The sequence below is a fragment of the Rhinoderma darwinii genome, chromosome 7, assembly GCF_050947455.1.
Source record: "Rhinoderma darwinii isolate aRhiDar2 chromosome 7, aRhiDar2.hap1, whole genome shotgun sequence".
NCBI classification, from domain to species: domain Eukaryota; kingdom Metazoa; phylum Chordata; class Amphibia; order Anura; family Rhinodermatidae; genus Rhinoderma; species Rhinoderma darwinii.
In genome coordinates, this window is record NC_134693.1 from 30,309,585 (window position 1) to 30,325,714 (window position 16,130).

General features: G+C 41.4%; 1 protein-coding gene across 4 annotated transcripts in view; it reads right to left on the reverse strand.

Moving 5' to 3' along the window:
• Positions 1 to 16,130, reverse strand: part of SEC16B (SEC16 homolog B, endoplasmic reticulum export factor) — a 150,991-nt gene that overhangs the window by 105,387 nt on the left and 29,474 nt on the right. For all 4 annotated transcript variants that reach the window (XM_075833088.1, XM_075833086.1, XM_075833087.1 and 1 more), the window contains 5 exons: positions 15,934 to 16,069; positions 12,880 to 13,107; positions 8,602 to 8,699; positions 8,096 to 8,177; positions 4,822 to 4,939 (listed from right to left, as the gene is read on the reverse strand). In XM_075833088.1, coding sequence (XP_075689203.1) covers positions 4,822 to 4,939; positions 8,096 to 8,177; positions 8,602 to 8,699; positions 12,880 to 13,107; positions 15,934 to 16,069 — 662 coding nt within the window. The remainder of the gene's footprint in view (positions 1 to 4,821; positions 4,940 to 8,095; positions 8,178 to 8,601; positions 8,700 to 12,879; positions 13,108 to 15,933; positions 16,070 to 16,130) is intronic.

The following is a 16,130-nucleotide window of genomic DNA, read 5'->3' on the forward strand; positions in this document are numbered from 1 at the left end:
GGCACTATCTACAGGGAACACTGTGGCGCAATATACATGGGCACTGCGTGTTGCACTATCTACATGGACACTGGCAATTTATATGTGGGCACTGGCACTAGGGGCAGCTAAGGGGGCATTACATAGTTATATAGTTAGTATGGTTGAAAAAAGACCTATGTCCATCAAGTTCAACCAAGGGATGGGAGAAAGGGAAGGGATGAAACAAAAATTCTACACAGAATATATGCACCATTTAGATATGGAGAATGTTTAACAAAAGGGCTCACATATGGATTTTCTATGTCATAGATTTATCTAAACCCTTTCATGACCATGGGTTTTTCGTTCTAGGAAATAATCTAAGTCTTTTTTAAAGCCATCTACTGTCCCTGCTGTGACGGCTCCTGCGGTCGGCTGTTCCACAGATTCACAGTTCTCACAGTAAAGAAGGCTTGTCGTCTCTGGAGATTTAACCTTTTTTTCTCCAGACGGAGGGAGTGCCCCATTCTCTTTTGAGGGGGTTTTACATGGAACAGGTTTTCTCTATATTTCTTGTATAGGCCATTCATATATATATGTGTAAGTTAATAATGTCCCCCCTTAGTCGTCTCTTTTCAAGACTAAATAGGTTTAATTCTTTTAATCTTTCCTCATAACTTGGATTCTCCATGCCCCTTTTTAAAACATAAAAACAAAATTTTCTTTGTGGCATAAGCAGTAGTATGAAATTTTTAATAAAACCCTAAAGATACTGTGTAATGTCACAATCTGATATCATACACCTTATTAATTGTGTTAGAATATAGATAACCCCCCCCCCCCCACCCACCCACCAGAATGCCACAGAGGGGAAAAAAATTGGTATCGCCATAGTTGTACTAACCAGCAAAATAAAGTTAACATGTCATTTTCACAACACGGTAGGACACTGTAAAAACTAAACCCAAAAAACAATGAGGAATCACTGTTTTAGATCCATTCCACCCCACAAAGAAATTGTTTCCAGTTTCCCAGTACATGGTACAATAAATTGTGCTGTAAAAAACGACAACTCGTCCTGCAAAAAACAGGGCTATATCAACAGAAAATAATTATAGCTTTTGAAAGGTGGGGAGGAAAATGCGAAAATGAAAAACCGAAAAGTGGCTGCGGAGGGTTGGGGTTAAAGGGGGTTACAATAAGCTGATCATAGGGTGTCCCAAGGTTGACCCCCAGCAATCCGCTGTAAACTGCGTGGGAACCCACCACTAAGTGATCGATTCCACTGCAGCGCCACCACAGGTAAAAAGTGCATGAGTGACAGACACTCTTTGTAGCTGTTCCCCGCTCTGTGTAAGACCTGATTCACACGAACGAGTGCAAACTCGGACGTGAAAAACTGTCATTTTTCACGTCCGAGTCGGACCCGTGCGGGACCTGTTTTCACGGATCCCTCATAGACTTGAGTCTATTGGGGGATCCGTGAAAACGGCCGAAAAAAAACATGCTTTTCATACGGTCCGTTAAAACAATGGCTGTGTGAACGGCGCCAATGAAATACATGTGTCCGCGTGACAGCCGTTAAAAAAAACTACAGTCACATAGATGAGATATACGCTCATCTGAATTTGGTCTAATAGATAAGGGTCCTGGATGGGGGGCACCCATCTGTTTACTCTCTTAATAGGATGTTTACAAATAGAATTTCTACAATGAGTGTGGGATGAAATCAGAGTACAAATTTCATACATAGATTGCTCTGGTTGGATTATTTATACTTTATACCAGTCTAAAATATTTAAATTAATAGAATGAGACTTCAATAACTTGGTGGAATACATTTAACACCTCGCCTAAATGACCACCGATTTTTGTTATCCTGGCAAATGACACTGGGAAAATTTAGCTAAGCTGTTTTACATAAAAGTTAGGCTGCAAAGAAAAACATCAGGACAGAACTGTTGCAAATTACTAGCAAACAGATGCAAATTGATTCATAGATTAGATCAAAAGTGCTACTAATGTATTTTGGTACAAAATGCAGTGATGTAAATGCGTTTGCCTGTATTATATACTTTTTTTTCCCCCTAAATGTGATCTGAAAGCCAATTAATACTGTACGGAAAAAAAATTATCAGGTAGCTCTATGTCCCCAACTGACCTATAGAAAATGCATATTCAATGCAGATGCATCGGAGCTGGGCCAAGCACAGTATGCAAACATAATATATAGACTGCTAATTATCCTCCAGGGTAATCTATTTATTTTTCCAGGGGTCAAAATCATGTCTGCAGCAGTTTTGATGTACATTTTCTGCTTACAAGGGAAGACCGTAAAAATAATAAAACTTTAAAAAAAGATCAGAGTTTAACCCATTAGCATGGACATTCATTCTTTTCTATTACGAGAGAGGATATTCCAATGACATTAGAGATTTAATCAATGTATCCATGTGAGGGAAGCACCTAAGATATTAGTAACACATTTTATGCATATACCTCGAACGGAAGGCAAAAACACAATGTAAACTTGGCTTAAGTGCAGTGCTCCTCAGAAAAAACTTGTTCACAACCAACTTCCTTAGGCTGGGTTTACACCAGTCTTTGGCTTTCCATTGTTCTATCCTGTCAGAAAAGCATAACCTCGGAAATACCGGAAGTGCCGGTTCCGTTCCGTTGCACGACAAGCACCACCGGCTACTGACAGAACCCATTGACAATAATGCTTTCCGTTGGGTTTCCGTTGGGGTGTCTGTGGTTTTGCCGGAAACTATACTGAAGCCTCCCACCAGATGTGAACATGGCCTTTCTCAGCTTCCATCCTGGCATAACCTTTAGATCAGTTATGGTTCCTCTACAGATGGAGAACCACGCACATGTGTGCACTGCCCAAATGGAAAGGGTATTAAGTCGGAGCCTCCAAGGGCCCCATTGCAGACACAAGGGCTAATCTTGACAGGGCTGGCCTCAGTACTAGACAAACCTGGGCAGTTGCCAGGGACCACTGGGCTGTGGGGGCTCATGGTGATCTGAGTAAACGTGCTCTATGAGTGGTGGCTATACAGGGAGAACACTTTGAATCCTAAGTCCAAAGACACCCATACACCTATAGCTGGACCTCAATTTACACTACATAGAATATATGCACCATTTAGATATGGAGAATGTTTAACAAAAGGGCTCACATATGGATTTTCTATGTCATAGATTTATCTAAACCCTTTCATGACCGTGGGGTTTTGGTCCTTGATGCCCAGAGCAAAACTTCTCCTTTTGTAATTCTGCATTCAAAAGATGCAAAGTTTTTTTGTTTTTTTTTTAAGCCTACCCCAATTTTTTTATTTTTTTTTGCAGGACACTTTGGCCTTTTGTATTATTGAAAACTGGAGCTGAAATAATTTTATTTTGCAGGTCTTGTTTAAGGAATAACTGTCAGAAACAGGAAAATCTTCTAATTCTCCCGTGCATAGAGGTGGCAAAAATGTGTAACGTATGACGTCGCTATAGGGCCAAGACCATATTATGCATGTATCACCCTCTCTTAGGGCCTGTTCACATCACAGTTCATTTACGTTCCGGGGTTCCGTCTGAGGTTTCCGTCGGGTGAACCCCGCAATGGAAAGTGAAAGTGAAAGCACAGCTTCCGTTTCAGTCACCATTGATCTCAGTAGTGACGGAAACATCGCTAATGCTTTCCGTTCATCACCATACCGGCAGGTTTCCGGTTTTCCGACGGAATCAATAGCGCAGTCGACTCCAATATTGATTCCGTCGGAAAACCGGAAATCTGCCAGAATGGTGACGAACGGAAAGCATTAGCGATGTTTCCGCGTCATCATTGAGATCAATGGTGACTGAAACGAAGCTGTGCTTTCACTTTCCGTTGCGGGGTTCACCGACGGAAACCTCAGACGGAACCCCGGAACGGAAATGAACGGTGATGTGAACAGGCCTTAAGAGAGGGTGATACATGCATAATATGGTCTCGGCCCTATAGCTACGTCATACATTACACATTTTTGCCACCTCTATGCACGGGAGAATTAGAAGATTTTTCTGTTTCACTTTCCGTTGCGGGGTTCACCCGACTGAAACCTCCGACTGAACCCCGGAACGGAAATGAACGGTGATGTGAACAGGCCCTCAGCTGTAGACACAGCATGTGAACATCGGTGATAATCATCCAGGTACAGAATAGACAGAAATTGGTTGCTGGGGGAAATTATTGTATGTTTGATGTCACAAACATAATGAAGGAATTGAAAATATTAATGCCTGAGCACCTGACACCAATGCAAAATGTTTTTGTGTCATGCATGAGGCCTGATACTGGTGAGTGTGTGTGTGTGTGTGTGTGTGTGTGTGTGTGTGTGTGTGTGCGTGTGCGTGTGCGTGTGCGCGTGGTAGTGACAGCCCATTTGATCACTCGCCGTCAAGTCTCCTTCTGCACAGGGAATCCCTCTGACATCAATAATGATGTCAAGAGGTTGCCTAGCAGCCACCTGAATGCAGAAGCAGCAGCTTCTGCATTCAAGAGCACAACACTCAATATGTACACAGTACATGATTCATCTGTCAGTGTCACAGAACGATCCTGCCAATGGCACTGTGTGCAGGAGCATACAGTGCCATCAAAGGCCGCACCTAGATTAACAGGCTAGGGGCAAGGGGACAGCGCCACTAGCCCATTTATTTACATAGGTCGGCGGGAGGGGGTTAATGAATCTCTGTGGAAATAAACTCTAGATAGCATCTCCATTGCAGAGAAAACCTATACTATTCAGAAGACATCTAAAGTAAACATCATCCCTAAAATAAAACATAATTTCCTATGCATATTGTATTGAGAAAAAATCTTACCTAGATTGTCACCCATGGTGATAATAGCACGTTGGTTCAGCTCTACATCAGACATCTGGTTGGACAGAATTACAGCCAAATGTGGTCTCCAGTCTCCCCATTTCTTATCCCCGCTGCACTGTTTTTTAGGAGAATAAAAATTAAACATTAGAAACAAAGAGTCTGAACAGACATGGATGAATGATATGGCAACCAGAATAGACATTTGACCTTTCCCTAGAACCTTACATCTTCACACCAAGCCAGAAGGTCCAATGTTTCCAGTTAGACCTGGTGCGTCAACTATGTTCGGCGACATTAGCAGTATGGTCTTACTTATCCCAATCTGTATTCATCACACTGAAATAAACATGTTGTAGGCTGAACACTATTGAGGAGATGACAGTAAAATTAAACAAAACTATTATATTCTTGCTCCCTGGGGGTACTGGTTCTCTTGCGGAGATCCAACTGGTGTAGGAAGTCTTACAGTCAAAGCTCCCTGGGAAAAGAGTATGCAAATAAGTTCTCCTCCAGAAGGAAGAAAAGACTTCTTGCAAAAGTTGACGCTCCCACTGGGAGAACTAGTCCCTCTACAAGAACTGTGTCAAAGGCATTTCACCCAGCCAACCAGTACCCTGCCCTGTACTGACGAGGAGAAAAAACTATGAAACACATGTCTACAGATGGGTGTCTCAGGTATGACTGATATTCCTGGTCATGTTTCAAGGCTCTTTAATGGACACTTTCCCCCAAATCGCCACTACATGAGTTGTTCACTTCAAGTTGCAAACAATTCTACTTGCCATTTCTTGACAGCTTGGTGACAACCAATATGGCTGCTCTTACAGCTCATAAAGGGTTGTCAGACACTATTTTTTTTACAGCCCTGAATTACAAATCTCTCTAGTTATGCAGTGCAGAGTTGTAGCTAGGGAAGTGCTGGTGAGCACCAACAAGCCATCTAAATACAGGGCTTGGGCATCAAACTGAACCTTTGCCCCGAGTAAAGGAAAGGCTTGCTACGACTTTGATGCAGTGATATATCTTGTGATCTCTGATATTTGTGTGAAAGCCCCTTTGAGTTCTGCAACGGCGGACATATTGTTTGCCGTACAGCTTTTCGAAATACAGATATACATAACAAACCTCGAAATACATTTTTTTACTTAAAAGGGTTGTCGCGCCATGGACAACGCCTTTAATATGGTGTCCGGATCCCAACACACCCTGCAAATCAAGTGATCATGCCGGGAGTATATGGGGCAGCCATCAGAGGTAATGAAATATAACATGGTGTCCATTTAGACACATGGATTTCTCTAGTCCAGCAGAGCGAGAGCCTCTGCTTATGAGCAGCTCTTAACTCCGTATAATAAGGAACGACCCCCCCTCATGATGTCCACATGCCCTAATTGGACATATGGACAAGGAATGTCTTAATTAGACAACCAATTTAATTTGACAGAGAAACTACATTTTGGAGGAAATCCTCTTTGTTCTCTATTTAGTTCCCGATAGACTGAAGAATCAGTATAAAGTTTACCTTACCCCTTGTGTCTATTATTTGGGGGAAAAAGGATGTATAGGATGGGTATGAGGTCAGATTGGACCACATATACCTCATTTCAAAATGATGGTCAATGCTCCATTTTATGTAACAAAAAAGTTAAACAAGTGACTTTTTTTTATTTTCTAAGGAATCTTAAGCAATGTCTGTTTTTCAAATGACCATGGAAACCTTTTGGCTTCAATTTTACTGTGTTTACCATCTGTGCTCCAATGTACTTTAAGAAATAACTGTGTTATCCACGGTAACCTGCCAAGTAACTGTAATTAAGGAGCATTTTCATCACCTTGGGGTTTTTCAAACTTTGGTGCCTGGCACACACACATGTTCTTTGATTTGCCCTATTTAAGGCCAGAACTCTTATGTATCTACATCATTTTGTTTTTGAAAAGATCTATGGCCAACATTTTAAATAATTATGATTCCAAGTGAAAACAGACTCATGTTTCTAATATAAAAGAAACATTTGTACACAGTCATATATTTTAGAATATGTTTCCAAATCCTCCCTGCCAAGCCCTTCGATGTGATTGTCTACGAAGGTCACTCTATTAAAAGACAAAAGAATAGACATAGCTTGTTTTGCTTAGCTGCAAAAAGTACAATAACTTTGTAGAGGACCACATCAGAAATTAGTGCCCAGCTGCCATAATGAGAAATGTGCAGAGAGGTATGGAAATGCTGGCAAGGACATTTGGGAAAAGTGGTATCCAAGAAATAGTGTTACTACTCGCAGTAATCAATTAGGTTGCGTTCACACCACGTTTTGACTATACAGTTTTTTGTTTACATTTTTTTACACAAATTTGTTCCTATAGGTTTCTGAGGGAATAATATATATGTCAAAAGGGTGTCTGCTTTCCATCAAGAGAACTTTTTATTCAAGGTGCTGGATAGCATAGCGTAACTTGCTGCCCTATTGGTCCCCTAAAATAACAGTACCTGGTTGTTCCATTTTCTTTTTACAATAGAAATAAATTAGCAGATTCCTGATATAGATCTGTTGTTTTATTTTTTTATTTTTTTGGGGGGGTGGGGGGTGCTGTATTGAGTGAATTCATGAAAATAACATAAATAGATGCCTTAAAGGGGTAGTCCAGGCTGGGAGCTGCTTTTTATACGGATGACCTATCCACAGGATAGGTCATCAGTATATGATCGGTGGGGATCTAATACCCAGACCCCGCACCGATCAGATGTTCTGGCTGCCTCCAGAAGTGAATTCAAGTGAATAGGAACAGAGTTGAAGCAACCCAGCTCGGCCGCTGTACAGTGCCTTCTCCTTCCAGACTGGACCCTGCATAGCTTCTGGCACACAGAGACAGCCGTAACAGCTGATCTGTGTGGGGTCCGGGTGTCACACCCACTCCGATCATATACTGATGAGCTATCCTGTGGATAGGTCATCAGTATAAAAAATAGGCCCCCGCCTGGACAAATAGGCCCCAGCTATTCATGCCTTCAAAATCAGAGGGCTTGTAAAATCAGAGGATCTGGGGAACAAAAGGTAGGCCTTAATCATTGCACAAGGAACTTAAATATCAGAAAATCTCCTTTTGCGATATTAAGTGCTTCCAGTCAAAGACAGCTCTCATTATCTTCCCACATCATGAACCAATTTTCTCCAGGTCGATGGACCTCAAGCACTACAATCGGATGCATATGGCTAGCAATAGCCTGTACAATGTAACACTGTGATTATTAGGAAAAAAAAAAAAAACTTACGGTTGCAGCTTGTGGTATGCGACCAGCCATAAGCTGAAACAGGGTTTGTAAGGGGTCATTGGTAGCCAAAGTGCTAGTAAACCTGAAAACGGCAACAAAACCATCATTAGTACTAAATTACTAAATCAGTAGCCTTACTGAGGAGGAAATGAGATTAGATAGTGCATGCTGTGAGGCTTAGCCTATCTGCGAGTCATGTTTGATCAATTCCCCACCCAGAATGTTATGTTTATTCAATAATTTTCTGTACAGTCAATGCCCAATCAATTACATTCTCCGCAAGTAATGACTGACCTCCTGCAACTAGATTCTTTACAAGTAATCACCAGTCTTAGAGCCGGCTTCCCCTCTTGCCTAATTATGAGAATTTCCGACTATCGTCTCAGCAGGACAATATAATCTCTTCCCCTTTTGCTGCTATTAAATTACCACTCATAATAACACTTTCCTGTCTGTGGTTGTTAGTAAGATGGGGATGATAACAGATCAGATAAAATGACATTTACCTTGCCATTACCCAGCTATAGGTTCGTGAATCCGTTTTGCTGGAGAGAAACAAAGCGTGTCCCCAAAGCTGACTTTTCATCGCCCAATCGAGGGCCTCCTTAATTATAAAATATGACATGTTAGCAAAGACAATGCAAAATGCCTCAACAGGGACAACAGCAGTAAAAAGAAGATTGCGTTAAATAAGTGATGTAGGAAACCTGGCTCTTAAGGTCCATAGACTATAAATACCTAAAAGTAAAAAAAAAAACTAAGGCAAAAATGTGATCAGGATATGGAGGTTGGAAATACAGTATAGGCTGGTTATAGAGTCAGCAGGCGTAGCTCATGAAGTTTATGGGCCCTGACGCAAAAGCTATACCTGAGCTATATATATGATAACATCTGATATATACTTGTATACTAAAGTAGGTCAATTGTATAATGTGCCAATGCACCAACACACCAACCACTAACGTTTTATAACATTAGTGGGTTTGGGTCCTTCACCTTATTAATATTTTATTACTCTTCTTCAAGAGAAGAAAAGCTAAAGCTGTTCCCTGAACAACACTTCATTCTGTCTATTGCAGTTTATATATAGCGCAGCATTACATTAATATGAAACCCACTTTGTGCATAGACCAAGCCAACCTATCAAAATTAAATTAATAGGATTATCATTGGGTATGTCTGTAATGGTTCCTTACAAACTGCTACACCTTTTGGAGGTTATTGGCTTACCCTCAAACCACATTAAAGGAAGCAAAGAAGTCATCCACCATCTCAGCACGTGATAAACATGGTCATGACCAATGTGTCTGGATGCATTATATATTAGTTGTTTCATGGGAAGTTCATACTGAGTGGCAGAATTTACTTGAGCTTACAAAAGGTACATTTAATTACGGTCCTATTACAAGGCCAGATATGGGCCGTGAAAACGAGTGCTGATCAACGAGACAGCTCATTGATCGGCACTCGATTGCTCCTTTCACAAGGCGCAATGATCAGTAATGTGTGGGGACGAGCGTTCATTACTACGATCGCTTGTCCCCATACATTTCTATCATGTCAGCAGCACATCTCCCTGTTTACAAAGATAATGTTTAATGATACATAAACTAGAAGAATCAGCCGATTAACAAACATTTGCTCACTCATTGGCTAATCGTTGCCTTGTTTACACAGGGCAATAATTGGGAACGAGCGTACACATGAATGGTCGTTTGCCCGATCATTGGCCCGTGTAAAAGGGTCTTTAGTCCTATTCCCCAAATTTCAAACAGTTCCTTTAACAATGAAAATAACCAAAATTAGGTCAACTAACCCTGCAAATTAGTACACGTAAACAGTTTAAAATAAAAGGTTTTTGAAGATTGGATGGCAGAGAACAAGATGTAAAGATAAAAAAAAATACTTCTCGATAGCATAGAGAATTCAGAGGTCATGGTAGAAAGAAGGAGCAGGTTTCCTGAAAAGTACAGCATATTAAAGTGAGTATTGTGTCAACTAAGGCCTCATTCACACGACAGGGTTTCCCGTCCGGGTGCCGGCCGGTCATAAATCGGCCGGCACCCGGCTGCATTAGGAATAATAGACCCCTAATGGGGCTATTCACACGACCGATTTTTTGACGGCCGGGAAAACCGGCCGTCAAAAAATAGGACATGCTCTATTTTCGGCCGGGTACCCGGCCACACGGCTCCCATAGCAGACTATGGGGCCGGGTAATACACGGCCATCACCGGAATGTGTCCCGAGTGATGGCCGGGTTTTCCGTGGCTTGCGCTCTATCTCCTCCTCCTCAGCGCAGAGTGCATGTGAGGAGGAGGAGTTGATGCCATTCGGACGAATGGCTACGCTGTACACTGTGTGGCAGGGCCGGGGTGTACAGCAGGTGGAAGGGAGCGCTGCGCTGGCTCCCTTCCCCTGCTTGTTAAAAGCGCCCTGGCCCGGCGACACCTTCCATGGCGCTGCTAGCAGCTGCTGCTGCTGCGGCTGCTACTACTGTAGCGACGCCACTATAGCAGAGCGGGGAGGTATCTCCCCGCTCTGCGCTAGCCCCACTTTAGCTCCTTGAAGGAGCGGAATACCCGTGTTTTCGGGGATTCCGCTCCTGGACAGAGCACTTGATGTCTCTGTCCATATCTGGGCAGTGACATGAGGGGAAACTCCTGAAGCGGAATCCCTGAACACATGGGGATTCCCCTTCAGGAGTTGCCGCTGATGTCACTATCCAGATCTGCCCGGCCCGGAACGGATGCAAAACTTTATGCAAACCGGACGGGCAAAATGGCCGATTTTACCGGCCGACACTCGGGCTCGGGCGGGACCCGGTCGTGTGAATCCCGTCTAAGGCAGGTTATTACCGAGTCATGATCCTTGTATACCGTATACACTACCGTTCAAAAGTTTGGGGTCACCCAGACAATTTTGTGTTTTCCATGAAAACTCACACTTATATTTATCAAATGAGTTGCAAAATGACTAGAAAATATAGTCAAGACATTGACAAGGTTAGAAATAATGATTTTTATTTCAAATCATAATTTTCTCCTTCAAACTTTGCTTTCGTCAAAGAATGCTCCATTTGCAGCAATTACAGCATTGCAGACCTTTGGCATTCTAGCTGTTAATTTGCTGAGGTAATCGGGAGAAATTTCACCCCATGCTTCCAGAAGGCCCTCCCACAAGTTGGATTGGCTTGATGGGCACTTCTTGCGTACCATACGGTCAAGCTGCTCCCACAACAGCTCTATGGGGTTGAGATCTGGTGACTGCGCTGGCCACTCCATTACAGATAGAATACCAGCTGCCTGCTTCTTCCCTAAATAGTTCTTGCATAATTTGGAGGTGTGCTTTGGGTCATTGTCCTGTTGTAGGATGAAATTGGCTCCAATCAAGCGCTGTCCACAGGGTATGGCATGGCGTTGCAAAATGGAGTGATAGCCTTCCTTATTCAAAATCCCTTTTACCTTGTACAAATCTCCCACTTTACCAGCACCAAAGCAACCCCAGACCATCACATTACCTCCACCATGCTTGACAGATGGCGTCAGGCACTCTTCCAGCATCTTTACAGTTGTTCTGCGTCTCACAAATGTTCTTCTGTGTGATCCAAACACCTCAAACTTCGATTCGTCTGTCCATAACACTTTTTTCCAATCTTCCTCTGTCCAATGTCTGTGTGCTTTTGCCCATATTAATATTTTCCTTTTATTAGCCAGTCTCAGATATGGCTTTTTCTTTGCCACTCTGCCCTGAAGGCCAGCATCCCGGAGTCGCCTCTGCACTGTAGACGTTGACACTGGCGTTTTGCGGGTACTATTTAATGAAGCTGCCAGTTGAGGACCTGTGAGGCGTCTATTTCTCAAACTAGAGACTCTAATGTACTTGTCTTGTTGCTTTGTTGTGCAGCGGGGCCTCCCACTTCTCTTTCTACTCTGGTTAGAGCCTATTTGTGCTGTCCTCTGAAGGGAGTAGTACACACCGTTGTAGGAAATCTTCAGTTTCTTAGCAATTTCCCTCATGGAATAGCCTTCATTAGAACAAGAATAGACTGTCGAGTTTCACATGAAAGCTCTCTTTTTCTAGCCATTTTGAGAGTTTAATCGAACCCACAAATGTAATCCTCCAGATTCTCAACTAGCTCAAAGGAAGGTCAGTTTTATAGCTCCTCTAAACAGCAAAACTGTTTACAGCGGTGCTAACATAATTGCACAAGGGTTTTCAAGTGTTTTCTAATCATCGTTAGCAAACACAATGTACCATTAGAACACTGGAGTGATGGTTGCTGGAAATGGACCTCTATACACCTATGTGGATATTGCATTAAAAACCAGACGTTTGCAGCTAGAATAGTCATTTAGCACATTAATAATGTATAGAGTGTATTTCTGATTCATTTAATGTTATCTTCTTTGAAAAAAAAACTGTGCTGTTCTTGCAAAAATAAGGAAATTTCTAAGTGACCCTAAACTTTTGAACGGTAGTGTATATAACTTTGTAAGTTACATTTTATACAGATCATCATTTGGTAATGTAGAGAATGAATTATGGAAATAAGTTAGGGTCATCATCGGGGATTAACAGTCAAAGGCTCAAGGTATGTTAAAGTAAAAAGATAAGGAAAAGTGTCACATGAAGAACATCAGCACCTGAAGGAAAGGTTTATTCACAAATTAGAACATAGCCAAGAAAATGATTGTGCTTTTCAAAGAGACTACAGTATTAGTAGAGACTTCCACCATGTGATTAAAGCATAAAATGTCTACAATGCAAGGTTGACAACTTGCTTTTTTTCGACCGAAGTAGAGTAAGTTAGTAAATTTTTCCACGGCCCGTGCAGAAGCTTCAGCAGTGGATGGAACCTCTCCGGTTAGAAGATCCACTTGTGCACCATCAGGAATAAAAGGTGGTTCATCCCCTAGAGAGATGAGCTCGCTGTACTCTTGTTCCTTTCGATATTTCTCCCTCTTGCAATCCTGGAGCAATAGATCTGCTACATCAGTCCCATCAATACACTAAAGGAAGAACAATCATGTAAAATAACAATGTCATCGTTCAAATAAATCTGTGTCCATTAACAATGATATTTCTATTGTGAAAGGTAAACTGCAATAATAAATGTACATCCTTATTGATAAGGGAGCCCCCCTCAAACGTATGCTTTATTCACTTCCCGTTCCATCAGATGTATACGTCAGGAGTATCACCCGACATATACCTCTGAAGGAAGGCTCTGACGTATGACATTGTAAAGGCATACAGTGTCATATGTTGCCCATGGGCTCCCATGTAAAAGAAACCATATACCGTGTATGTTTCTTTGCAAGATGCTTCTGCTCAGAAAAGCATAGACGACTACGCTTCTCTATACAGCACAACATAGTCCTGTATACAAAGAAAGAACACTCTTTTGGCCTCCATCAGGTGAATGTAGCCCAATGTATACATCTGATGTATATCCCAAACAAAGGGCTCAAGCGCAGTGTGAACAGAGCCTTAGATGATAACTTTTTAGTTATCTTCTGGTACAAAAAAAATAACACAAACATTTTTCCAAGCATGCTAGACAGAAACAAAAAACGAAACTAGACAGTTATAGAAAAGAAAAGTTAGGAGTCAATGCTTTTAGCATACCCAAAGACTTATACCAGTTATTTACATTAGATAGATGTCCGCCCTCATTCAGATGACAGCTATCACGACTCCCACCATAAACATGCCTTCTCGGCTCCGAAGACCACCATGTTTATTTCAATAAAGTAAAAAGAACAAGCAACTGTCATAAAACTTGACTTTGATCTTCTATGTGTGCCTGCCTTTAGAACAGATCAAATCTGCCAACTGTCTAATATTCACTGGGGCAAAAGAACACCCCTGGGCATCCACCCTCGAGAAAAATGCCAGTTTGTTGACTTGATCATTGGATATTGCAGAAATATTGGGGATGTCTGCCGAGATTAAAGTGAATTTCCACCCTTGAACACCATTTTTTTTCATCTAAAAATATATTTTTAATACATCTTTTAGCGGACGAAGCTCCAAATCTTCTACATAAGCGTAGGGATAAATTACTAAATTTGTGCTGCCTGCACCCACCACTGGTAAGAGATTAGGATCTCACTGCATACTAGTTTATTATTGAGTTCTATGTATAAAAGTACAGTATGTAGCACCAAGAATTTGATAATTTAACTCTATATCTATGCAGGGGATTTGGATCTCTGTATCAGAAAAACTGACCTCCGATCCTTATAAAAATACAGTTAGGTCCAGAATTATTTGGACAGTGACACAATCTTCATGATTTGGGCTCTGCTGCCACCACATTAGATTTGAAATAAAACAACTGAGAAGCAATTGAAGTGTAGACTTTCAGGTTTAATTTAAGGGGTTGAACAAAAATATCCTGTGAAACGTTTAGAAATTGCAACCGTTAAATCTACATAGCCGCCTCATTTCAGGGGCTCAAACGTAATTGGACAAATTAACATTACCATAAATAAAATGGTTTTTTTTAATACTTTGTAGAGAATCCTTTGCTGTCAAAGACTGACGCTGGGTTTCCTCCTTTGTGAAGCTTTGCCCGGCCTTTACTGCAGCTGTCTTCAGTTGTTGCTTGTTTGTGGGTCATCCACCACTGTTGTCTTCCATGGACGTTCAGGCCTTTTGGAGTTCACAAGATCACCAGTGCGCTCTTTTTTTTCAAGAATGTACGAAACTGTTGATTTGGCCACTCCTAACATTTGTGCTATCTCTCTGATGGATTTTTCAGCCTAACGATGGTCTGTTTCACTTGCATTGACCTCATGTTGTGGGTTCACAGCAACAGCTTCCAAATGCAAATGCCACACCTGGAATCAACTCCAGATCTCTTACCTGCTTAATTGATGATGGATTAATGAGGGAATAGCCCATGCAGCCCATTAAATAGCTTTTGAGATCATTGTCCAATTACCTTTGGTCCCTTGAAAACGAGCTACATATTAAAGAGCTGTAATTCCTAAACCCTTCCTCAAATTAGAATGTGAATACCCTCAAATTATAGCTGAGAGTCTGCACTTTAAGCCCATATTGATTATATAACTGTATATCCAATATGTTTTGGTAAACAGCTAAAATGCCAAAACTTGTCACTATCCAAATAATTCTGTACCTAACTGTATATTAATCAGCCCAGAATATTGGACCTAAAAACGACATAGTGTTAAAAGGGACATTTACGTTACGTTTCTTTCCATATGTCGAATATAAATGAAGAGGTGATATCAAAACCACAGAAAACAGGACAAAAATTAGGGTTGCTTTAAACATTACACTCTTCCTTATATAAGGCCCATAAGGGATCATTCTTAATATTCACAGGTTACCAGAAGCAAGTTGCTGCAGATTTTCCTTTATTTTACAGCACATTAATATTTCCAATGACTTACATTATCGTAAAATTACTCCTTAATGATCTACAGTTTCAGTGATTTCACCAGAATAAATTGTTAAAGTTTATAAAGTTTTAAAATAGCACGCCCGGGGCCAGGTGCTGAAAATCCACGAGCCGCCAGATCCCTTAATCATTAACTAAAAAAAACAATGGTTGGTTATATTCTCTAATCTCTTCACCACAATAACACAAACACAGCAATTAATTACTATAAACCAGGACTCTTGGCTGAAAACCACATGCATAACAGCAATCTGCATAATGTTAATTAAGGAAAACCATATTTCCATAATATATGATTGAGTGTGCTAAAAATGTATATTGAAACAGCACTCCATGGATGTTTCAAAGTGACATTTGTTCATTGGTAATGCAAGGCAGATTTGTAGTGTTGTGTTCCACATACCCCATTCTGCCGACACATCTGCAACAGCACCTGCCACAGCAAAGCATTGTCGCGGCTCCTTGCACCCTGTGAGCTCAGGCACTGGCTCACATTCTGCTGGCAATAGTTCATTACATCTACTTTATGTAAATCCTCCCTGTAGGATGCCAAGACAGAGAGGAAAGACATTAGTCCACATAGCATACCTACATTTCGGT